This window comes from Gadus morhua, chromosome 7 (genome assembly GCF_902167405.1).
Source record: "Gadus morhua chromosome 7, gadMor3.0, whole genome shotgun sequence".
NCBI lineage: Eukaryota > Metazoa > Chordata > Actinopteri > Gadiformes > Gadidae > Gadus > Gadus morhua.
The window spans coordinates 3,136,448-3,161,429 of NC_044054.1; the positions used below are offsets into that span (position 1 = coordinate 3,136,448).

At 47.3% G+C, this 24,982-nt stretch overlaps 2 protein-coding genes across 2 annotated transcripts in view; both read left to right on the forward strand.

Moving 5' to 3' along the window:
• Positions 1 to 1,044, forward strand: part of dnpep (aspartyl aminopeptidase) — a 28,764-nt gene extending 27,720 nt beyond the window's left edge. Inside the window, 1 exon segment of the mRNA XM_030360804.1 lies at positions 786 to 1,044. Within this exon segment, the coding sequence (XP_030216664.1) occupies positions 786 to 836 (51 nt within the window). The 3' untranslated portion in view covers positions 837 to 1,044.
• Positions 1,045 to 1,463: 419 nt separating this feature from the next.
• ptprnb (protein tyrosine phosphatase receptor type Nb) overlaps positions 1,464 to 24,982 on the forward strand; it is a 71,093-nt gene continuing 47,574 nt past the window's right edge. The window contains exons 1-7 of the mRNA XM_030360295.1: positions 1,464 to 1,474; positions 1,575 to 1,596; positions 5,831 to 5,882; positions 13,727 to 13,837; positions 15,181 to 15,280; positions 17,050 to 17,170; positions 17,600 to 17,951. Coding sequence (XP_030216155.1) covers positions 1,464 to 1,474; positions 1,575 to 1,596; positions 5,831 to 5,882; positions 13,727 to 13,837; positions 15,181 to 15,280; positions 17,050 to 17,170; positions 17,600 to 17,951 — 769 coding nt within the window. The remainder of the gene's footprint in view (positions 1,475 to 1,574; positions 1,597 to 5,830; positions 5,883 to 13,726; positions 13,838 to 15,180; positions 15,281 to 17,049; positions 17,171 to 17,599; positions 17,952 to 24,982) is intronic.

Genomic DNA, 24,982 nt, shown 5'->3' on the forward strand with positions numbered 1-24,982 from the left:
AGAGGTGGTGTAGTCCGCTGTAATCGACATGTATACACTCATTCCGATAGGTTTGGGGTGGGTGCGGCTACTTTTAACTTGGAGAGATGGCATCAGCAGCTGCAGTAGTTCTCAATTGGTCCGTCTGTACTTTTATGTACACCGAACTGGACCGCTGACAAGGAAAGTGGATTTTTTGTCTGATTCCCGCCTTTCTTATCAATCCGCAAGTAGTCCGGTAACTTGGCAACCCCAGCGTGTCTGGTTGCTAAGCGATGCCAATGTCTTTGGCAGACTATTTCTCTGCTGATGAACACTACGAATGGTAATTGTAAAAAGACAGCACCAGTCGGGGCTTATTTTCCCAATAATCCCCGGCGTGCTGTACATTATCCCTTACAGAACAGCACTGTTTGCGGCCGTATTGTTTGCGATGGTGGAGGGGGTAGAAATAAAGTTTGGACGAGAAGCTGATGTCGCTGTGCTGTCCTCCTTCTTCAGTTCTTTCAAGCTCGATGAGCTGTTATGACGTCAGGCACGGGCACACTGCTACTGCATTCGCTACATTCTGAAATTGCGGCACTGCTCAGACGTCAATTTGCCTCTAGCCATCAGAGGCTTCACGGCCCCTCTTAGCTCTCTGGGTCTCCCCCCAGGTTGGGAAGCACTGCTCTGCACCACCCACACTGCACTACACCACCCTCTTCAAGGTAAACACCGAAATGTGTTGTTTAGCCGTTAGCCGCTAGCCTCCCCGGTGGTTCAGTTCATCCGTCGGTGGAGCTCATCCATTTTGTTCCCCCCAGGCGTTCTTCCAGCTCTTCCCCACCGTGAGGGCCCTGCTGACCGTGGACTAGACCTGTAGACCGGACCCCGAGGGCTGTAGACCCGACCTGGTGCCTGTGGTTCACCAAAGCGCTCAGCAGGGGGCGCCGTTGAGGAACAGGACCTTCAAGTGGTCGCCCCCAGACCCTGGTCCAGGGGGTCCGCACAGTCCTGGACCCCAAGTGGGGACCTCCTTACTGAGGGAGGGAGACCAGCTTTTGAATAAAACGGTTCACTGAACTCCTTGGTCTGAGATGTCTTCATGGAGCTAATTAAAATACAATTACCTATGTTTATAATTCATATTGTTTTGACAAATGCCAAAATGTCAAATGTCTAAAATATGCTAGTCTACTGACCTACATTTGCATTTTTTTCAATTAAAACCCGCCAGTATCTCTGTTAACATGTTGCTAACATGGTTCTGGTGATGGATGCTCTGTGTTTAACATGGTTTAGTTAGTGCATGGAGGGGTGTGTCGTCATGACGCACGTTCACATTAGGGGCGCTCGTCGCTCCCCACGGCGCAGTCACTCATACGAACACACGCACTTCCACACCCGTCGGTGTGCTTTGATCACGGAGCGTGTTGAGAGAGACCCCTGCCGTCACAGCTGCGCGCGCAGCCACTCCTCACCACCGCACTCGTTCTCTGGCGATGGCGGGAGTGTAAGCGGCGGTTGGCGGATCCAGTCTGCGGCTTTCCCGGGAAAACATGAGTTCCGCGCGGCTTTGGCGCACGCTGTGCCTGATGGCGCTAACGTATCAGCTGGGAGCGGCCACGCGATACGGTGAGACTAATTAGAATAATTTGATATATTAAAGATAGATATTTGATAAGGCTTTATATTGTTATATTGTATGTTTGTTGACGGACACTGTCCTTTTCTGTCATAATTCACCCATTTCTGTGCTATAATTGGCCAGAATACCACGTTTAACTAACTTTACATTAATTAGTATACATTATGCGTTAATCTGCTTTTTGTTTAATGAGGTTAAGTTGTTAAAGTGTCTAGTTCGCAGGTTGGATAACAACTTGGACGTTATTCGGCGAATCATGAAGTGTTTACCTGAGGGCCGAAACACACACACACACACACACGCACACACACACACACACACACACACACACAATAGACGTTATTGTTCATGTTGTCTTAGGTCTAGATTGTAGCGTTAAAGATGCAGCCTCAATGTAGGATGTTTGGCCCGGTGATCAACACTTGTAGGCCGGGTTGTGTGTCAGCCATGTTGTGTTGTGTAGTTTGTGGTGTATCGGCCATGTTGTGTTGTGTGTCAGCCGTGTTGTGTAGTATGTGGTGTATCGGCAATGTTGTGTTGTGTATCAGACTTGTGTTGTGTGTAGGTTGGGTTGTGTATCAGTCAGGATGTGTTGTGTGTAGGTTGTGTTGTGTATCGGCCATGTTGTGTTTTGTGTAGGTTGTGTTGACTATCAGCCATGTTGTGTTGGTATGTTGTGTTGTGTATCGGCCAGGTTGTGTTGTGTGTAGGTGGTGTTGTGTGTGTAGGTTGTGTATCAGCCATGTTATGTTGTGTGTAGGTTGTGTTGTGTATCGGCCATGTTGTGTTGTGTGTAGGTTGTGTTGACTATCAGCCATGTTGTGTTGTGTGTAGGTTGTGTTGTGTATCGGTTGTGTTGTGTGTGTGTAGGTTGTGTTGTGTATCGGCCATGTTGTGTTGTGTGTAGGTTCGGTTGTGTGTAAGTTGTGTTGTCTGTGTAGGTTGCGTATCAGCCATGTTGTGTTGTGTGTAGGTTGTGTTGACTATCAGCCATGTTGTGTTGTGTGTAGGTTGTGTTGTGTATCGGCCATGGTGTGTTGGGTGTGTCGGTTGTGTTGTGTACCAGTCATGATGTGTTGTGTTGGGGATCAGCCTTGTTGTGTTGTGTGTATGTTGGGTTGTGTGTCAGCCATGTTGTGTTGTGTGTAGGCTGTGTTGTTCATCGGCCATGTTGGGTGTGTAGGTTGTGTTGTGTATCAGTCATGATGTGTTGTGTTGTGTATCACCCTTGTTGTGTTGTTTGTAGGTTGGGTTGTGTGTCAGCCTTGTTGTGTTGCGTGTAGGTTGTGTTGTGTATCAGCCTTGTTGTGTTGTGTGTGGGCTACGTTGTATCTCTGTTGTGTTGTGTTTGTGTTGTGTCAGTGTGTGAGCCTGATTGGCTCAGCACCACGGAGAGCTCTCTAGAGACAGGAGTCTGTTAATGATTCACTGGAACCGCTGCAAACTCTATTCAACCTGTGGGCCTCAGCGTTCAGCTGCACAACCCTGAGGCCCACCCGTACTCAACCTGTTAGCCTCAGCGTGCAGCTGCACCCTGAGGCCCACCAGCACTCAACCTGTGGGCCTCAGCGTTCAGCTGCATGGGGAGGGCCCACAGGTTGAACACAGGAGTTTGCAGAAAGCTTTCCTCAGGAAAGTGCTTCACGGCTCCTCTCTTAATTAGATTAACGACGGATTGGACCTTTTTAGTCTCAATTAACTCCATCCTTACTCTCTGCTCATGCTGTAGTGTGTGTGTGTGTGTGTGTAGTGTGTGCTGTGTAGGCTGTTGTGTGTTTAGGCTCTGTTGTGTAGGTTTTGATGTGTGCGAAGGGCATGATGTGAAGGCTTCTTTTGCGTTGTGTGTGCATTTTGTTATGTTGTGTTATGGTCTACCTCATCCAGCTGTAGGTCCAGACTCGCGTTGTGTTGTGTTGCGTGTCTGGCTGTGTTAGAGGCTGCGCTGTAGGCGTTGTGTTGTGTTGTGTGTAGAGTTTGTGTTGTGTGTCTGGCTGTGTTAAGGCTGCGCTGTAGGCGTTGTGTTGTGTTGTGTGTAGAGTTAGTGTTGTGTTGCGTGTCTGGCTGTGTTGAGGCTGCGCTGTAGGGGTTGTGTTGTGTAGCGGTGTGTTGTGTGTAAGCGTTGTGTTGTGCTGCGCTGTAGCGTAGGGTGGTTGCCTGCGCTGTAGGGGTTGCGTGTTGAGCGCCCTCCCCTGCCCTGCCGTTGCTGACTCACCCCCGGTGGATTGCAGGGTGAAGGAAACCATTATGGGAATTTACACTTTTGGCGATGGTTGGTGAAAGCAGAAAATTGATTATAATAGCGGCGGAACGTAGTGAGTCACTAACGATGAGGTCTGGGCGAGAGACCTCCACACATCAGGGACCTGAGGCTCGCTCTCTGTCTGTCTGTCTCTCTGTCTCTCTCTCTGTCTCTGTCTCGACTCTCTCTCTGTCTATCTCTATGTCTCTGTCTTCTCTCTCTATGTCTCTCTCTCTCTGTCTCTTCTCGCTCCGTCTCTCTCTCTCTCCCGTGTCTCTCTGTCTCTCTCTCTGTCTCTGTCTCTGTCAATCTCTCTCTCTCTCTCTCTCTCTCCTCCTCTCTCTCTCTCTCTATCTCTCTCTCTCTCTCTCTCCTCTCTCTCTCTCTCTCTCTCTCTCTCTCTCGATTCTCTCTCTTCTCTCTCTTCTCTCTCTCTCTCTCTCTGTGTCTATCTCTGGTAGAATCAGGTTTCTGTTTATAAAGGTCATCACAGCCGTCCTAAACGTCTGTTTCCAGGTGAGATCTCAGGCCCATTAAAAACATTGTCCCCTTTCTCTGTGGAGCTGATCATATCAGACCCGTCCTGCTCGTTTGGGAGAAAACAGGTGTCATCCATTTTGAGGACTCGTTAAGACCAGCTCTAAGACCGCCTGCTCACACGGTCGTTAAGGACGCCATTTTTACATCTGAACTCTGTGTAGCTATGTGTAGCTTTGTAGCAACCCAACTCCTAACCTCCTAACTCTTGTTTGTTTCTTAGCATCTTAGCTCTGTGCAGCTTTCCTAGCATCTCTACTTTGGTGGCTCCCCTCTGCCTCAGTAGGTCTCCTGATGTAAGGCGTTGACTGGTCCTCTGGTTCTGGTCTGACTGGTCCTCTGGTTCTGGTCTGACTGGTCCTCTGGTTCTGGTCTGACTGGTCCTCTGGTCTGACTGGTCCTCTGGTCTGACTGGTCCTCTGGTCTTACTGGTCCTCTGGTTCTGGTCTGACTGGTCCCTCTGGTTGTTGTCTGACTGGTCCTCTGGTTCTGGGTCTGACTGGTCCTCTGGTTCTGGTCTGACTGGTCCTCTGGTCTGACCGGTCCCTCAGGTTGTGGGTCAGAGATCAGAGCATCAGGGCTATCACAGAGATCAGAGCCTGGGAAGGAACTGAGAGAAGAGTGTGTGTGTGTGTGTGTGTGTGTGTGTGTGTGTGGGTGTGTGTGTGTGTGTGTGTGTGTGTGTGGTGTGTGTGTGTGTGTGTGTGTGTGTGTGGGAGGGAGGGGAGGGGGGGAGGGGGGGGAGTGTGTTTTTGTCTGTTTGCGTGTGAGTTTGTGCGCGCGCCTTTAGGTGCGTGTGTGTGTCTTTGTGTGCGCGCAGTAGGGTGAGTCATCCAGTGTAGAGCTATAAAGCAGTGTGTTGTGTTTTCTGCAGCGTTGGACTCTCCCCTCAGCGTTAGACTGACGCTTCCCCCTCTGGTGATGAGACCACACACACACACACACACACACACACACACACACACACACAGCGTTAGACTGACGCTTCCCCCTAGACCACACACACACACACACACACCACACACACACACACACACACACACACCACACACACACACACACACACACACACCACACACACACACACACAGTGTTAGACTGATCCCTCTCCCCCCTGTGTGTGTATTTGTCTGTGTGTGTGAGTGAAGTCTCATCACCAGAGGGAGAAGGGTCAGTGTGTGTGTTTTGATTGGGTGGACCTCGAGGAACGTGGGTGACCACGTTCCTCGAGGTCAAAGGAGATGTTGTGGTTTCAGACGACCCTGGAGCCTCAGCTTGTTCATGTGTCCTCGTGTTTGTGGTTGTCTCTGAGTCCTCCCCTCTAGCAGAGTGATGAACCCTAACCCTAACCCTCTCTCTGTTGGCTCTAACCCCAACCCTAACCCTCTCTCTGGGGCTCTAACCCTGACCCTGTTAGTGTCATTGACCCTGTCCTGTGATTCCAGGCTGTGTGTTTGAGAAGAGGCTCTGCCCCCCGGGACCAGCTCTGCTCTGATGGTTAGTAACACACACACAACACACCTTATATATCATCTATATATCATATAGATGAGACACACAACACACCTTATATATCATCTATACATCATAAATGAGACACAGAACACATCTTATACATCATCTATATATCATATAAATGACACAACAACACACCTTATATATCATCTATCATATAAATGAGACACCCAACACACCTTATATATCATCTATATATCATATAAATGAGACACACAACACACCTTATATATCATCTATCTATCATAATAAATGAGACAAACAACACACCTTATATATCATCTATATATCATATAAATGAGACACACAACACACCTTATATATCATCTATCTATCATATAATGAGACACACAACACACCTTATATATCATCTATATATCATCTATATGAGACACACAACACACCTTATATATCATCTATGTATCATCAATATATCATATAAATGAGACACAACAAACCTTATATATCATCTATATATCATATAGATGAGACACACAACACACCTTATATATCATCTATACATCATAAATGAGGACACAGAACACATCTTATACATCATCTATATATCATATAAATGAGACACACAACACACCTTATCTATCATCTATATATCATCTCTATATGAGACACACAACACACCTTATATATCATCTATATATCATATATATGAGACACACAACACACCTTATATATAAGATGTGTTGCGTGTCTCTTATATATTATACCACTGTGAAGGGGGTCGCCAGCCCTCCGCTGCGCGTCAGGGCCGGACAACGCCCCTTAACAGTGGTATAATGAGCACATACCACAGCCTGTCTTGATCTATGGCTTAAATATATCATCTTTATATCACATATGAGACACAAAACATCTTATATATCATCTATCTATCATCTCTATATCATATATATGAGACACAACACATCTTATATATCATCTCTATATCATCTCGATATCATATATAAGAGACACACAACAGATCTTATATATCATCTATATATCATCTCGATATCATATATATGAGACACAACACATCTTATATATCATCTATATCATATATATGAGACAAAACACATCTTATATATCATGTATATTTGAGACACAACACATAATATATATAATCTATATCATATAAATACATGAGACAACAGTTTGAAATGTCTGTCTTTCTCTCATTCTTTTCGTCTGTCTGTCTGTCTGTCTGTCTGTCTGTCTTTCTGTCTGACAAGCCATGCCCCCTGACAGGCCTTGGTTGGGTCACAAAGACCACGCCCCATGGCTGAGTGTGTGTGTGTGTGTGTATACATCAATATACATTTGCGTTGTGTGAATGAGTGTCCGTCCATGTCTTCCTTTGTGACTTGATCAGTAGAAGTTCAGCTGTTTGTCTCTGAGTCCTGACGCGCATCTAGTACTGCTATCAGAGAGAGAGAGAGAGGGGGGGGTGGGGGGGGGGGGGGGGGGGGGGGGGGGGGGGGGGGGGGGGGGAGAGAGAGGGGGGGGGGGGGGGGGGAGAGAGAGAGAGAGAGAGAGAGGGGGGGGGTGGGAGAGAGGGAGAGAGAGAGAGAGAGAGAGACACAGAGACAGAGACAGAGACAGACAGACAGGCAACGATTAATCGTAACCTTTAATGCGTTTTTATGTAGCTTATCTTTACATTCTTTAATTTTACTATATTACTATTATTTCTATATGCACATATGTACATCTGTATGTTATGGTATATTGTTATAGGTTGTTATCTGTACATATTGTTCTGACATTCTCTTTTGTTATTTATTTTATGTTATAATATTTGTAATGCTTTGGCAACACCTGTTTGATTTAGCACAATAGTGAAATTCAAAAGCTTTTTGAATTAGAGATAGAGAGAGAGATAAAAAGAGAGAGATAAAAGAGAGACAGAGACCAGAGAGAGTTGAAGAGAGAGAGACAGAGAGATAGTGAGTGAGAGAGAACAGAGAGATAGTGAGTGAGAGAGAGAGAGATAGTGAGTGAGAGAGACAGAGGGAGATAGTGAGTGAGAGAGACAGACAGAGGGAGATAGAGAGATAGTGAGTGAGAGAGACAGAGGGAGATAGTGAGTGAGAGAGACAGAGGGAGATAGTGAGTGAGAGAGACAGAGGGAGATAGTGAGTGAGAGAGACAGACAGAGGGAGATAGAGAGATAGTGAGTGAGAGAGACAGAGGGAGATAGTGAGTGAGAAGTGCTCTACAGGTCTTCTGGTCTGCTGACCCTCCCTTCTGTTCACTCCCTGATGTTGATCTGTCTCATGAGAAGATAAAAGCAGCCTATCAGAGCGCTGCGCTGTGTGATGCTGCCTCGCGGCCCCTGACGTACTGGAGAACGTCAACCTACCGGAGCGTGAGCAGTCCAGAAGACTGCGTGGGCGTGTCTTCTGTTCATCACCGTGGAAACCCAGAGAGAGAGAAAGTTAAAGAGAGGGAGAGACAAGGGAGAGTTCAGAGAGAGAGAGAGGTACCAGGTAGAGAAACGAGGGATGGAGGGAGGGAGAATCAAGTTCTAGAGTGGCGGGGGGGAGAGGGGGAGTAATCGGGGGGGAGTTAGAGAGAGAGAGAGAGAGAGAGAGAGAGAGAGAGAGATGAATGTCCAATGTACACACACAGGCCTTCCTCCTTCAACCACAGCCGGCCAATCACGGCTCACCCTTGGCCGTTTCTATGACGACAGTGACATCAGCAACCTGACAACTGTGTCTCCCCCGTGTGTGTGTGTGAGTGTGAGTGTGAGAGAGAGAGAGAGAGAGAGAGAGAGGATGACTCATCAATGCCCACCCACTCTCTGTTACACACACCAATGCACCGCGTGTGTGTGCATGAGTGTGAGAACTTGCGTCATACATACATGCCTGTTTGTGTGTGTGCGACTCCTCTGTGTGTGTGTGTGTGTGTGTGTTTTTGTGTGTTAACATCAGCCCACGAGCGACTGAGTGTGTGTGTGTGTGTTTTGTCAACATGTGTGTGTATTGTGTATGTTTGTGTTTGCTCATGTTTTTATGTAGGCGTGTGTTTGTGTGCCACTATTTATGTACTTGTATGTGTTAGTGTGTTTTTGTACTTGTGTGTACCCAATTGTGTGTATGATTGTATGTGTGGGAGTTTGTACATGTATGGATGTGTGATTATATGTGTGTGTGTGTGTCTGTGTTTGGATAGGTATTTGTATCTATGTTTGTGTGTTTATATGTGTGTGAGTGTGTATGTGTGTTTGTATTTGTATGCGTGTAGTGCAAAACAAACAAAAGCAGAAGACCTAGTGCACCCAGCACTACCACGTAACGGGAGTGTTTCCCGAAACTCCTCTTAACATGAACGCGCGTGCACTGCACTCACGATGTTCGTAGGATGGTAACTGTCCACTGACACGGTGCTGAAATGGGCTCTGCAGGAGGGGGAGACGCAGGAATGACGCAGGAAAATGGGGTTAAAAAGGGTTAAAATATCTCCCCATCAAGGCCAACCGCAGAGTAGCCTATGCAAAGAATAGACTGCAATAATATGAATGCTAAAGATATTAAAACACAATTGATTAGGCCTAGGCCGACATATGCTATATCAGTCCTAATCCTGAACGCACTGTGCGTAATTTTTTTCAAGGCATTTTCCCCCCTGAAATAATTCCATATTACAAAAATCAAAAATAGCTTGTGTGACACTTATCTTAATGTGCTGCCATTAATTCATTATCATTCAAATACAGTGGCTGGGCATTGACACACGGCTATTAATGACCCGATTAGGAGAGCTGGGTCTAGATCCTGCCCGTATTGTTGGGCAGGATGATGTATAGGCCTTTTAACACTGCAATGCCGGTTTGGTCGCAGCTTGGCGCGCCCGGCGATTTCACCGTCTTATCTCAAGTTTCCTGTGTATAACCGAGGGGTATGGAGTCAGAACAGTCTCATTATTAATGAATGCACAGAGAAGGATTCACAAATGTATTTTGTGATTTATACATAAATTACTCTCTTCTCACAAATACATTTCAATGCACACACAAATGGATATCGGCATGTATAAATGTAAAATAAATCCATAAACAAAATAAGTTTCACAAACATATTTCTGATCCACACACAAATATGTCTTGTTTTAAATAAAGGTAATATAAATCCATAAATATATTAATTTAAAAAGATTTGCAATTTTCATCAAAAATGTATTTGGATGTTGTTACATTTATGTACAAACTGTTAAACTTGAATTTACAAGACGCTTTTCATTTGTGAGCTTGTTTGCATTTGTGTGTGAAACTGTCTGCATTTATGTGTGGATTTTTGAGACTCTCCTGACGTCGCTAGATTCACAAATGCATTTTTTTCAACAAGGAACTCTCTGTAGCCAATCAGATGCCTCCCTCGTTTTCAGCCAATCACATGGCTGCAGTTCGACCTCTGAGTCCAGCCTCCGAGCCTCCCGGTTTCTCTGTCAAATGTCTACTCTATCGGAAAGAACATGGTTTTTTTGAATGATCGTACATAACAATCTTCTAGGTGGTGAAGAAGTGAATGCTGCGTCACAACAACTTTTTCCATCTAATTTCGACTGGGTTTTGGGATTATCGGTGCCGTTAAAGTAGTAAACGGCACCGACGTAAACCCAGTCACTGCAGTCATGTGGTTGACTGAAAACGAGGGGAGGCATCTGATTGGCTATAGAGACTTCCTTGTTGAAAAAATGCATTTGTGAATCTAGCGACGTCAGGAGAGTGTCAAAATCCACACAGAAAATACAGACCATTCCCATACAAATGCAAGTAAGTTCACAAATGAAAAACGTCTTGTAATACAAGTTTAAACAGTTTTGTATATAATGTTACAACCGCCAAATACATTGTGATGAAAATTGCAAATATTTTTTTAATTAATTTATTTATGGATTTATATTACATTTATTTAAAACAAGGGTACATTTGTGTGTGGATTAGAAATGTGTTTGTGAAACTTATTTTTGTTTATGGATTTATTTTACATTTATACATACCGATATCCATTTATGTGTGCATTGAAATGTATTTGTGGGAAGAGAGTAATTTATATATAAATCACAAAATACATTTGTGAATCTTCTCTGTGCATTCATTATTAATGAAGACTGTTCTGACCCCATAGAGGGGGTCAAGTTCCCCGTTCGCCCCGGCGCAGGCTTTTTTTGGTTCACTAGAGGAGAGTCTAGACCTCTTTAGAATAATTTGCATACTCCTGAATGTTTTTATTTTTTTTTTATGAATGAAGACACCCGCATGCAAGAATGAGTTCACGTCTGTGTGTAGTCTACAACGCGATTAACTATTTGCAAGTGCAAAAACGCAAACATATTCTTTATTTTGCCGACCACTTCTTTTTTTATCCCGACAAAAGCCTCGTAAGGAAAGTTCCTCTGTGTCTTTCTCGTAGATCGCACCATCTTTCATCTTTGTTTAATGCGACTGCGTAACCATCTCTCACATGATCAGCAGCTTGCGGATTTCACTTTTTTTCCAGTTAGAACTGCTCATGATGATATCGCTGCGAGACAGCGCAGCAACACCTCTATCCAATGTGTGTAGGGTCCGGGAGGGTAAATTGGGGTGCTAGCTCAAGCAGGCAATTTACCTCGGGCAGTGTAAATGCGCGGACTGTGCCGCGCATTTTTTTGCAGCGTCAAAACGCCTCATGATGGTGACGGTAATGTAAGCGGGAAAGCGTGCGGCGTTCAGGCACGCATCGCAGCACAGTTTCCCACAGCAGTCTACACTCACTGCAGAAACCACGCTCTCCACTTAGGTCAGGGATGTTTGTAACTGTCTAGACACGGTCCAATAAATAATGAACTTCATCACAGCCTCACCGAGGCACCTACAGTAGTCTATGGCAAACAATCGCAACAAAAAATGCCTGAAGAAATTCTCAGACACCCGCTGGTCTCAGCATGATTCGTGTACAGCTTCTGTTATTGATCAATGTAAGGGCCTTTTAACCACGATGGTTGGATTAAATTCAGAGGGAGACAGCAAGTGCAGCTCGAAAGCGACCTCCCACACAAGAGCAATGTAATCATTTGATTTTATTATATGCCGTGTTAGAGGGTTGCCTTGTGACGTGGCGTTTGATCGGTACATTTCGGCTGCGCATGTATTTTTGGTATTTTAAATTGCTGCAATAAATTATGTTGTTGTTGACTTCTAACATTCCTCGGTCTTTTCTGATTAAATCTAACAGTAGTCTTTGAGTAATATATCGGCGAGAACCACTGTTTTGGGGGTATTGCGAAATTGCGCCAGCTGGACGTTCCGTGGTATTGGATGTGTTTTAATAAAACGCATCCAATACACGGAATGTCCAGCTGGTGACGCCCCTGAGGCTATAGTAGGCTAACGATGCTCTTAGCACTCTACGAGTACTGACTTCTGCAAGGTCTAAACTCTGAAAGAATCAATTAGCCTCCCAGCGTTCCTCACAGCTGTCTCTAACAAGGCTGATTAACTAATTAACTTCACCATGACAACCATGTGCTTCTGTTCACTTTGACAGACAATCTTAAATACTATAATAGACTCATATCCTTTACCCTAATTAATGTAATACACCCATGAACTCAGACAGAGGCTTGTCGCCGTGGAGACGGGGAGATGGTTCAGTCTGATTACGGTACATCCCATAATGAGTACCACATTGCTGGAGAGACTGGAGAACGTTTGGATACACTTGAAAAATACACGTGATGTAGTACGAATTAGAATTAGGAACCTTTCAGATCAACTTAAGACCTTTACTTGTTTCTGTGACGCTCTAGACTAACGGTCTAGACTGGTTCTGGGAGCCGTTGCATATTGATTACCCACCGAGCAACAGGTGTGCTGCCTCACTGGCCCCGGGGCCAATCAGACTCTAAGGCTGCTGAGCCCATCATCAACACACTCTGTGTGTCTGTGTGTGTGTGTGTTAATATGTGTTTGTGCGTTAATGTGTGTCTCTCTCTCCCCAGACGGTCTGTGTGTGTGTGTGTGTGTGTGTGTGCGTTAATACTCGTGTGTGTGTTACAGACGGTCAGTGTGTGTGTGTGTGTCAATACTCGTGTGTGTTACAGATGGTCAGTGTGTGCGTGTGTGTTAATACTCGTGTGTGTGTTACAGACGGTCAGTGTGTGTGTGTGTGTGTGTTAATACTCGTGTGTGTGTTACAGACGGTCAGTGTGTGTGTGTGTGTGTGTTAATATTCGTGTGTGTGTTAATACTCGTGTGTGTGTTACAGACGGTCATTGTGTGTGTGTGTGTGTGTGTGTTAATACTCGTGTGTGTGTTACAGACGGTCAGTGTGTGTGTGTGTGTGTGTTAATACTCGTGTGTGTGACAGACGGTCAGTGTGTGTGTGTGTGTGTGTGTGTGTTAATACTCGTGTGTGTGTTACAGATGGTCAGTGTGTGTGTGTGTGTGTGTGTTAATACTCGTGTGTGTGTTACAGACGGTGTGTGTGTGTGTGTGTGTGTGTGTGTGTGTGTGTTAATACTCTCGTGTGTGTGTTACAGACGGTCAGTGTGTGTGTGTGTGTGTGTGTGTGTGTTAATACTTGTGTGTGTGTTACAGACGGTCAGTGTGTGTGTGTGTGTGTGTTAATACTCGTGTGTGTGTTACAGACGGTCAGTGTGTGTGTGTGTGTGTGTTAATACTCGTGTGTGTGTTACAGATGGTCAGTGTGTGTGTGTGTGTGTGTGTTGATACTCGTGTGTGTGTGTGTGTGTGTGTGTGTGTGTGTGTGTGTGTGTGTGTGTGTGTGTGTGTGTGTGTGTGTGTGTGTTGTGTTAATACTCTCGTGTGTGTGTTACAGACGGTCTGTTCGGTCAGTGCAGCAGACCGCCCCAGGAGCCGGTCCGGTACCAGGTCTCCGTCCCGGTCCTCAGACGCCTGCAGGGGGTCCTCAAAGAACTTCTGGTCCAAGGTACAGAACCCACTGGGAACCAGTGACGCAACAGACCAGGCACTGGGAACCAGTAACACAACAGACCAGTATACTGGGAACCAGTGACACAACAGACCAGTATACTGGGAACCAGTACCACAACAGACCAGGCACCGGGAACCAGTACCACAACAGACCAGGCATCGGGAACCAGTAACATAGTAGTATACTGGGAACCAGTACCAGAACAGAGCAGTACACTGGGAACCAGTACCAGAACAGAGCAGTATACTGGGAACCAGTGACACAACAGACCAGGCACTGGGAACCAGTATCATAACGGCAGTATACTGGGAACCAGTATACTGAGAACCAGTGACACAACAGACCAGGCACCGGAAACCAGTATCATAACAAAGAACTATACTGGGAACCAGTACCAGAACAGACCAGTATACTGGGAACCAGTACTAGAACAGACCAGTATACTGGGAATTAGTCCCACAACAGACCTGGTACTGGGAACCAGTACCATAACAGAGCAGTAAACTGGGAACCAGTTCCAGTACAGACCAGTATACTGGGAACCAGTACCACAACAGACCAGGCACCGGGACCAGTAACATATCAGAGCAGTATACTAGGAACCAGTACCAGAACAGACCAGTATACTGGAAACCATTACCAGAACAGACCAGTATACTGGGAACCAGTACCACAACGGACCTGGTACTGGGAACCAGTACCATAACAGAGCAGTATACTGGGAACCAGTAACACAACAGACCAGTATACTGGGAACCAGTACCACAACAGAGCAGTATACTGGGAACCAGCACCATAACAGAGCAGTATACTGGGAACCAGTACCATAACAGACCAGTATACTGAGAACCAGTACCGTAACAAACCTGGCACTGGGAACCAGTACCAGAACAGACCAGTATACTGGGAACCAGTACCACAACAGACCAGTATACTGGGAACAAGTCCCAGAACAGACCAGTATACTGGGAACCAGTACCACAACAGACCAGTATACTGGAAACCAGTACCAGAACAGAGCAGGCACTGGGAACGACTATAGAACATGGAGATAGAGATACAGGCACTTGTACGTAGATGGAGAAGGCAGAGTGCATTATGGGTCTTTGTGTCTTTATGTGGGTAGTGGAGCTGAAGGCAGAGTGCATTCTGGGTCTTTGTGTCTTTATGTGGGTGGTGGAGCTGAAGGCAGAGTGCATTATGGGTCTTTGTGTCTTTATGTGCGTGGTGGAGCTGAAGGCAGAGTGCATTATGGTTCTTTGTGTCTTTATGTGGGTGGTGGAGCTGAAGGCAGACTGCATTATGGGTCTTTGTCTCTCTGTGTCGGTGGTGTTCAGGTCTCACCTGGCAGGACTCCCTCACCCAGCAGATCATCAGAGAGGAGCTGGAGAAGGTTCCTCAGATCAGACCTTCATCTCAGAGCCCGGAGCTTCCACCGTGAGTCCAGAAGGTTCTCCGTCCTCTGACCTGACATCAGGGAGGGTTCTCCGTCATCTGACCTGAGATCAGAGAGGGTTCTCCGTCCTCTGACCTGAGATCAGAGAGGGTTCTCCGTCATCTGACCTGAGATCAGAGAGGGTTCTCCGTCCTCTGACCTGAGATACGTGTGTGTCTGTATCTGTGTGTGTGTGTCTCTGTGTGTGTGTATGTGTGTGTCTTTGGGTGTGTGTGTCTCTGTGTGTGTGTATGTGTGTGTCTTTGTCTTTGTGTGTGTGTGTCTCTGTGTGTGTGTATGTGCGTGTCTGTATCTGTATGCGTGTGTGTGCCTCTGTGTGTGTGCGTGCCTCTGTGTGTGTGTGCGTGTCTGTACCTGTGTGTCACTGTGTGTGTGTGTGTGCGTGGGTGTGTCCCTGTGTGTGGCTCCTTGTCCAAACCTTGCATGCTTGAAACTGGTGTCCCTCAGGGCTCTGTACTGGGGCCTCTTCTGTTCTCCCTCTATACCAGATCTCTGGCCTCGGTAATTGCATCACACGGCTTTTCCTATCACTGCTATCCTGACGACACTCTGATAAAGCCCTGATTGCAACACGCATATCGGAATGTCTGGCGGACGTCAGCACCTGGACAACTGCCCATCACCTGAGGCTTAACCTCAACAAAACCGAGCTCCTCCTAATCCCAGGGAAAGATTGCCCTCACATGGACTTACTGGTCACCGTTGAGAACCTCACTGTATCTCCTTCTCCAACTGCCAGAAACCTCGGTGTGGTATTGGACAATCAGTTATGCTGCACCACAAACATCACTGCGGTGGCCCGATCCTGCAGATTTGCACTTTACAACATCCGCAGCATCCGGCCCTTCCTCACAAGGGAAGCAGCTCAGCTTCTAGTCCAATCACTGGTCATCTCCCACCTCGACTACTGCAACTCACTCCTGGCTAGACTTCCTGCCACTGCGCTTAAACCTTTGCAGCGCATCCAGAATGCGGCAGCGCGCCTCGTGTTCAACCTACCGAAGTTCTCCCATGTGACCCCCCTCTTCCGGGACCTCCCCTGGCTCCCTTTAGTAGCTCGCATCAAATTTAAGACGATGGTACTGGCATACAAGGCAGTCGATGGAACTGCCCCTGCCTACCTGTGGCAGTGAGGTCCCCCCTTCACTGTAAAGCATCTTTGAGTGAAAAAGCGCAATATAAATTCAATCCATTCATTACCTCCAAGCATTGCTAAAGCCACACACCCCAGCTCGATCCCTCCGCTCAACTACCTCAGCTGGACGTCTGGTACCACCATCGCTAAGAGCTAGCAAAGGCCGTTCAGCAAAGTCACAACTTTTCTCGGTTTTGGGACCTCAGTGGTGGAACGAGCTCCCTGCCGCTCTCAGGACCGCAGAGTCGCTCACTATCTTCCGAAAAAGACTCAAGACTCACCTGCCTAGAGTGCACCTCGACACTGCATAGCCACCCTCCCCCTGCTGGCCACCATTGTACACTGTATTGTGTTTTGTTGTATTGTATTATAGTACTTAACTGTGTAGCAACTGCAGTAGCTGCTATCATGGCTGTAACACAGGGAATTGGTTAGCCTAGCGATTGTTGTACTTGCACTTGGTTCTATGAACATCCTTTCTGTACCGACAGCGATATATTGATGCACTTCTTATGTCAAATGTACTTATTGTAAGTCGCTTCGGATAAAAGCATCTGCTAAATGCCCTAAATGTAAATGTGTGTGTGTGTCTCTATGTGTGTGCGTGTGTCCCAGGTCTAAGGGGCATGAGGTGGACCCCCTGGTGAGGCAGTACCTGGACCACATGGGGCTGGACCCCCCTCGGACCCCCCTCCACCTCCAGACCCCCCCGCTGGATCCCTACTCTTACAGACAGGTGGGGGCGGAGCCTATCACCTCAGAGGGGCGTGGCTTCAACATGGAGGCACACCTCCTTAGTCATTCATTAGGTCCACTAGCTGCTCTAGTCCTCTTAATGAGACTGTGTCTGTCTGTCTGTCTGTCTGTCTGTCTGTCTGTCTGTCTGCCTGCCTGCCTGCCTGCCTGCCTGCCTGCCTGCGTGTGTCTCTTTGCCTCTGTGTGTGGGTGTGTGTGTGTGTCTCTGTGTGTGTGTGTTTGTCGCTGTGTGTGTGTGTGTCTCTGCTTGTGTGTGTCTCTGTGTGTCTGTGTGTGTGTCTCTGTGTGTGTGTGTCTGAGTGTGAGTGTGAGTTCCTGTGTGTGTGTGTGTGTGTGTGTGTGTGTGTGTGTGTGTGTGTGTGTGTGTGTGTGTGTGTGTGTGTGTGTGTGTGCGCGCGCGCGTCCTCAGTACCGTCTCCCCGCTGAGGAGGAGCGTTCTCTCAACACCCTGGACGAAAGCAGCAGAGTCTTCCTCCCATCCTCCTCCTCCTCTTCATCCTCCTCCTCTTCCTCTCCTGGGGGTGTCGACCAGGACCGCCAACTCCTCCAAGACCTCCTCTCCCTCTTCCTCTCCTCCTCCTCCCCCTCCCTCCCCCCTGGCTCCTCCCTCCTGCAGGAGCTGGGCTTCCCCCTCGACTATGGCCAGGACTACGTTACCCAACATGCAGCAGCCAGACGCCCCAATCAGAAGCAGGCAGAGGAGCAGCGGGGGGGCGGGGCCCCGAGGAAGGACTACGACTCCATGGCGGGGATGATGGATGGTGAGGGGGGGGGGGGGGGGGGGGGGGAGGGGGAGGGAGGGGGTTAGAGAGAGAGAGAGAGAGAGCGAGAGAGAGACGGGGAGAGAGACGGGGAGAGAGACGGAGAGAGACGGAGACGGGGAGGGAGGATATCTATCAATCCTACTGACACACGATGCAAACAGACACATCAGATCAGAAAGACTGAGCAGACCAGAGCGACATTGTAAACATATAGTATTGTCACGACCCCACTGGTATCTAGGGAAAACCGGCTCTCTGTCTAGGCAGGAGTCGAGACACATACGTAGTAGAACCACAGCTGGCAGGCAACTAGCTTCCGGGGCACGTGTGTAGTGACTCACCTGGGTTCCTGGTGAGTGCTGGTCCTTCTCTCTCTTGTTATGGGGATAGCCCAAGCGTTGTGGTGAACGGTAGCTGTCTCGTTCAGTTATGGTTTACATGTTTAGACAAACACTTGACAAACAAAGACGGTGAAGGGGCGGTCACGTTCCCCCGTTGGACTCCTTAGCTCTGGTGTGTGCTGGCTTCTGGGTGAATAGCTTTACAGAGTCTTATCCTGCTGGGCTGTAACCACTGGCCACCATGCTGTATATATCCACCATCTTGGATCCCCCAGGTGACCACAATCAACCAATCAAGGGAGCCACTCCCACCGTTACCATGACCACCAGTTACCAACCAGCTTAACCTTACCCAACAGTAGGATCGTGACAGTATATATATATATATATATATATATATATATATATATATAGATAGATATTTATACCTAAACCTGTGAGCAGATTTTACATCCTTGTATTTTTCAGGATGTTATCAATTCGTGGGAAAGGGTTGAAAGCTGTTACTAAACACTTGTACTGCTCAAAAGAGTTATTTAAAGCCCCCCATTCCTGCTGCTGTCCATGATGCTGTCAGTTTCTACAGCGCTTTGATTCCATCCTTTGGTTTCACCACAGTGAAACGCTCGTTGGGTGAATGTTGTTCATGCGTACATGTTTCTGAGCTCATGGATGACGTGTCAGTCAGAGCTCGTCTCTAGACGAGTGGAGTACCCCCCCTACTGGACCTGAGTGGCAATGCCCTCGCATATTAAACTAGGTTCCTCTCTCCTCTCCTCTCCTCTCTCCCCTCCTCTCCCCTCCTATACTCCTCCTTTCTCCTCTCCTCTCTCCTCTCTCCTCTCCTCTCTCCTCTCCTCTCTCCTCCCCCCTCTCTCTCCCCTCCTATACTCCTCCTTCCTCCTCTCTCCTCTCTCCTCTCCTCCACTCTCTCCTCTCCTCTCTCTCCTCTCTCCTCCCTCCTCTCTGCTCTCCTCCACTCTCTCCTCTCCTCTCTCTCCTCTCTCCTCTCCTCTCCTCCTCTCTCTCCTCTCTCCTCTCCTCTCTCCTCTCTCCTCTCCTCCTCTCTCTCCTCTCTCCTCTCCTCTCTCCTCTCGTCCACTCTCTCCACTCCTCTCTCCTCCTCGCTCCTCTCCTCGCTCCTCTCTCCTCTCCTCTCTCCTCTCGTCCACTCTCTCCACTCCTCTCTCCTCCTCTCTCCTCTCCTCGCTCCTCTCCTCCACTCTCTCCTCGCCTCTCTCTCCTCCCTCCTCTCCTCTCGCCTCTCTGCTCTCCTCCACTCTTTCCTCTCCTCTCTCTCTCTCTCTCTCTCTCTCTCTCTCTCTCTCTCTCTCTCCTCTCCTTTCCTCTCTCCTCTCCTCTCCTTTCCTCTCTCCTCTCCTCTCTCCTCCTCCTCTCCTCTGTTTCTGTTTCCGGCGTGTGAGCGGCGGTGGTGGGCGTGCCAGACTCGCCGACACAAACACTCGATGTGTCGTTCAGAGTGAAGCACGGTGATGGGTTTTATATGGTGTACGCCAGCTCAGGACAGTTCAAATGTTTTGAGTGTGGAGATGTGGGACATAAGCGCTTTGCGTGTCCACATAGACAGCAGGGTGCGGCTCGCTCCGCTGATGTGGCGGGCGGCTCCGGATGGTCCGCGGTTGTCGGGTCCGGTGCTGGGTCCACGGCTGGTGGGTCCGGTGTTAAGTCCGCGGCCGGGTCTGCAGCTGGCGAGTCCGCGGCTGGCGAGTCCACGGCCGGGTCTGCAGCTGGCGAGTCCGGTGCTGGGCCTGCGTCCGGCGAGTCCGCGGCTGCTGAGTCCGGTGCTGGGTCCGCGGCTGGCGGGTCCAGTGCTGGCGCCGCAGATGCGGGTGCGGATCCCGGTGCTGTGAACGTGGCAACCGGTGCCACTGGTTTGGTGCCACCGGTGCCATATTCTGAGGATGATGACTTGGATAGGGAGGAACAGAGCGAGCCTAAGAAACAGCAGGCTCCTGTGGCTGCGGAGAACCTGAGTAGTTCTCAGTCTGCAGGCACTGAAGCAGCTTCCACAAGTTTTACAGGCAGGGATCCCACTGTGATCACCAATGAAGGAAAGGGTATGTTAAATAGTCAGCCATCCTGTGAAGGAGAAGACATGGAGTATGACTCTGAGTCAGATACAGTATCTAGTATAGGTGAAGCTTACATTAGGAACACAGATCTCTATTCTTTGGAGGAAATAAATCTATTTCTGGATGTGACATTTAAAAAGTCTGTTAGACTAAATGATTACTTCAGTGACACTGAAAAGTTCATCAGGTCTGTTGATGTACTGAAAAGATTGGTCGGTTTTAACCTCTTGGATGAAAAGAAACGCTTTCGCCTCAAAAAGCATATTACAATTCTGAGAAAAGCGAAAAAAGGTAAAACTGCTAAAAAGACTAAAAAGTAAATGATCATGTACCACACAGTGTTTTTCCTCTTTTTATTGTTTCTTGCTTTGTTCATTTTATCTGTTTCTCTTCTCTGACCTCTATGCAGAGCCTTAAAATAGGGTCTTTGAAAATCAATGGTGGAGGGAGAAACAGACAGAAAAGGGCATTCATCTATGAAGTCGCCACTCAAAAAAGGGTTGATGTGCTGTTTTTGCAAGAGACGCATACTAATCCAACAGACGAGATAGATTGGAGTTTATGGTGGGAGGGTTCATGTACCCTTAGTCATGGCACCAACCTTAGTGCAGGGGTAGCTGTTCCGTTCAGGAAAGATGCCAATGTAAAGGTTTTATCTTCTACTGAAGTGGTGACGGGCAGGCTGCTGATTGTCAGGGCAGAAATAGAGGGCTCTGTGTTCTGCTTTGCTAACATATATGCCCCAAATCGAGGAACAGAAAGTGTTTTTTTCGCCCTGCTGATAAGTGAGGTGGGGAATTACCAGCATGATCAATTAATCTTTGGCGGGGACTTTAATTGCACTCTGGACTTTACTATAGACAGAACAAGTGAAGAACCCCACCCACAGTCATCTCAGAGCCTTAGTAGTGTCATCGCACACCTGGATCTGTTGTACACATGGAGGGTCAAACATCCGCAATCCAGACAATACACATGGGTCGGGGTCCGCAATAACAGGGTGAGTGCAGCTAGACTAGATAGGATTTACATTTCCAAAATTGTCAGCTCTAAATTAGTCCACCGTCACATAAGTCCAGTTGGCATTACTGACCATCACTATGTCAGCATAGATTTGATCATTTCGCTGGGTTGGGTCCTACTGGTCTTTTAACAGTAGACTTCTGCAGGACCGTACTTTCTGCAAAAGCTTTGAGAGTTTTTGGCAGCAGTGGAAATCCAGAGAAGCAGATTTTGTTTCTTTGAAGCTCTGGTGGGAAGTTGGTAAGGCCCAAATTTGTGTGTTTTGCCAGCAGTATACCTCCCACTCGACTGCTAGGATAAAGGCAGCATTTCAGGAGCTTGAAGTCAGTATTAGGAACATTGAAGAGGGGTCACATAGGGTTTTGGATCCCACCACGGGTCATCTGCTGCAGGAGAAGAGATTGGAGTTGAGCTCCCTCCTGCAGGAGAGAGTGAAGGGAGCTCTCCTCCAGCTAAAGGATTTGGATGCCCCAAGCTCTTTCTTTTTTAATCTGGAGAGATCAGTGTCACTGAGGAAGCAGATGACCTGCCTTAAGCTTCCTGGAGGCAGAGTGACCACCAGTCCGGGTGAGATGAGGACCCATGCGATGGACTTCTACGCTGACCTCTTTGGGGCAGAACAGTGCAGCATGGTGTGCCGCGAGGAGCTCCTGGAGGGGCTTCCTCAGCTCATCCCAGGAGAGAAAGCTGCTCTGAACTCTGAGCTGACTCTGGACGAGTTGACAGCCGCTGTCAATCAGATGGCATCAGGACGGGCACCAGGGATTGATGGTCTCACTTCTGACTTTTACAAGTGGTTCTGGAATACCCTTGGACATGATTTACATGGGGTGTTTCAGAACAGAATCGCTTCCTATCTCGTGTCAGCGAGCTGTGCTTTCCCTGCTTCCCAAGAAAGGAGACCTGGCCTTACTTAAGAACTGGAGGCCGGTTGCTCTCCTTTGCACGGACTATAAGGTGCTTTCCAGAGCCCTATCCAACAGACTTAAGGACATCCTGGGAATACTTGTTGTAATGGCTTTTTGCCAAGATTAAAAGGCCACTATAGGAGCGGGGTAGACGACGCGCAATCCAAAGAACAAAGTAGGCAATCCGATCCGAAGTTCAATCAAAAATGCTTTATTAAATAAAGCTTCAAACAAAAATGATTCCTATACTTATTTGCCAACATTTTGCGAATATTTGCGATTGTTTGCGGTCAAAAAATTGTCCCGCTTCCCCGTCTAACTGTCGTTTCTGTTACAGTCCCGGAGGTGAATTAAATTCCTCTAATTAGCTAAATAACTGCAATAATAAAACTGACCTACTGGGGGAGCCAGACAGAATACAAACTCAAATTAACCATAGATACTGTATATAAATTATTATTGTTTCCATTTCATTGTTGCCATACTTCCGTTATGGCTCCAACATACCGGCCCCTAATTGTTGACGCAGTAGCAAGACAATTAATCAATTAAATAAGGAGCCAAAGTAAACAATTTCATAAATAGACAAACACAGCATACACTTAATAGCCCATCAGAGTCCATAGATCGTAATTTCTCGTAATCCATAGTTCGTTATAATCCAATCCTTGGGAAGAAAAAAGTAATCCATGGAACAAAAAAGTAATCCTTTGGTGAAAAGTAACCCTTGGAAATCCATGCATGAATTCATGGGCAATGAGGGGTTCAAAAGTCAATGAAATGTGTGCGTGCATGTATGGGAAATGAGAAACTCAAGGTTCAGGGGGTATGTGTGCAGGTGTGTGTTTCTGTTCACAATCACGACTCCATCACACTCAATCACCTGCCTCCAGGAGCAGGCAGAGCTCGTCAATGGGTCGCTGCAGGATGCTACTCTTGGTTTTCACCAAGACACTCCGAACGAGCCCTCCTGGCCCAGGCAGTGCCCTCACCACACGGCCCATGAGCCAAGAGCTCCTTGGTGCTGTGTCGTCGACTATGATGACCAGATCATCAGGGTGAAGGTTCCGCTTAGGATTGTGCCATTTGCTTCGCTGCTGCATGATAGGGAGATACTCTCTTATCCATCTCTTCCAGACGAGGTCAGCAAGGTACTGTGCCTGTTTCCATCTCCGCCGAGAATACATATCCTCCTTCTTAGATAGTCCCGGTGGCATAACTGGTTTGGCCTTTAGTTGAAGGAGGTGATTTGGGGTTAGGGGTTCCAAATCGTTTGGATCACTGGACACTGTTGTTAGTGGTCTGTCGTTCATGATAGACTCAACCTCACACAAAGCAGTCTGCAGAGTCTCATCATCAAACACCTGTTCCTTGAGGACAGAATGCAGAATCTTCTTTACCAGCTTAATTAGCCTTTCCCAAACTCCACCGAAGTGGGCTCCAAATGGGGGGTTGAAAGTCCATTTGACTCCATCTTACAGCAGTGCATTTTGAATCCTGTGGTGATCCATTTCCTTGACAGATTTCTGTAGCTCTTTCTGCGCTCCAACAAAATTGGTCCCATTGTCTGTGCGCATGCTGGTGACTGGTCCTCTGCGACATATGAACCTGCGCAACGCATTAATGCACGAGTCTGTATCCAAGTAGCCTAACTACTCCAAATGCTGTGCATTTGGAGTAACTTCCAAATGCACAGCCCGGCTGACCAGGCAAGTGAAGATCACTCCCCAGCGTTTCACATGTGCCCGGCCCCGCTTTACATTTATGGGTCCAAAATAGTCAATCCCAACATGCGTAAAGGGTGGGAGACCCGGCGATACACGATCTTCCGGAAGGTCAGCCATTTTCTGCTCTCCAGCTGCTGCTTGCATCCGCCGGCAGAAAACACACCTCTTGATGATCCTTCTGGCGGAGGAGTTTGCACTAGGCAACCAGTATCTTTGATTCAATGTGGAGAGCACAGGGGCGCTGCCAGGAATTTTGGGCCCTATGAAAGATTCTAATTTTGGGCCCCCCCCAACATCTATCGACTGTTTTGGTAAACATGGCCCAGCATCACAATAGCACTTCAGTTCGACTTTTCGTTGCCCCTTCATGGAGTATGGGTTTGTGTGACTTTAAATAAGGGTATGAACTTACTTATTAAACGTATTTCATTCAGTTAGTGACATCATGTAATTCAAGTAATAAACTAAGTATTTATAGCCTACTGTCTTTTAGGCAGCAGTCTTATACATATTGTCCAATAGCTGCTTAAACACAATTTTACAACAATGTCCTTCTCTCATGCTAAAATTGGACTTGACCCAGTTTGGTTTCAACACATCAACTTTTCAGCAAATCCAAACACACTGTTTTCCACACAACACAAATACCTATGGAAATCCAATGGAATTTTGTGTTGAAAATAAAGCTGTGTGTACAGATTCACAAATACAGAAATTTGATTGTTATGCTAAAATTGTCTGTAAGCAGCTTGAAACTGTACTACAATTGTCAGTTTGATTATTGGTTGCCCATTCATGTAGTTAGTGACCTTGCTTTGTAATTGAGAGTACATTACAATGTTAAACCAGTACATGGCAGCATAAGCCTGTGGATGCTTCACAGCCAGAGCCCCAAGAAACCATAAGAGTACTCACAATTTCATACCTTGTATAACT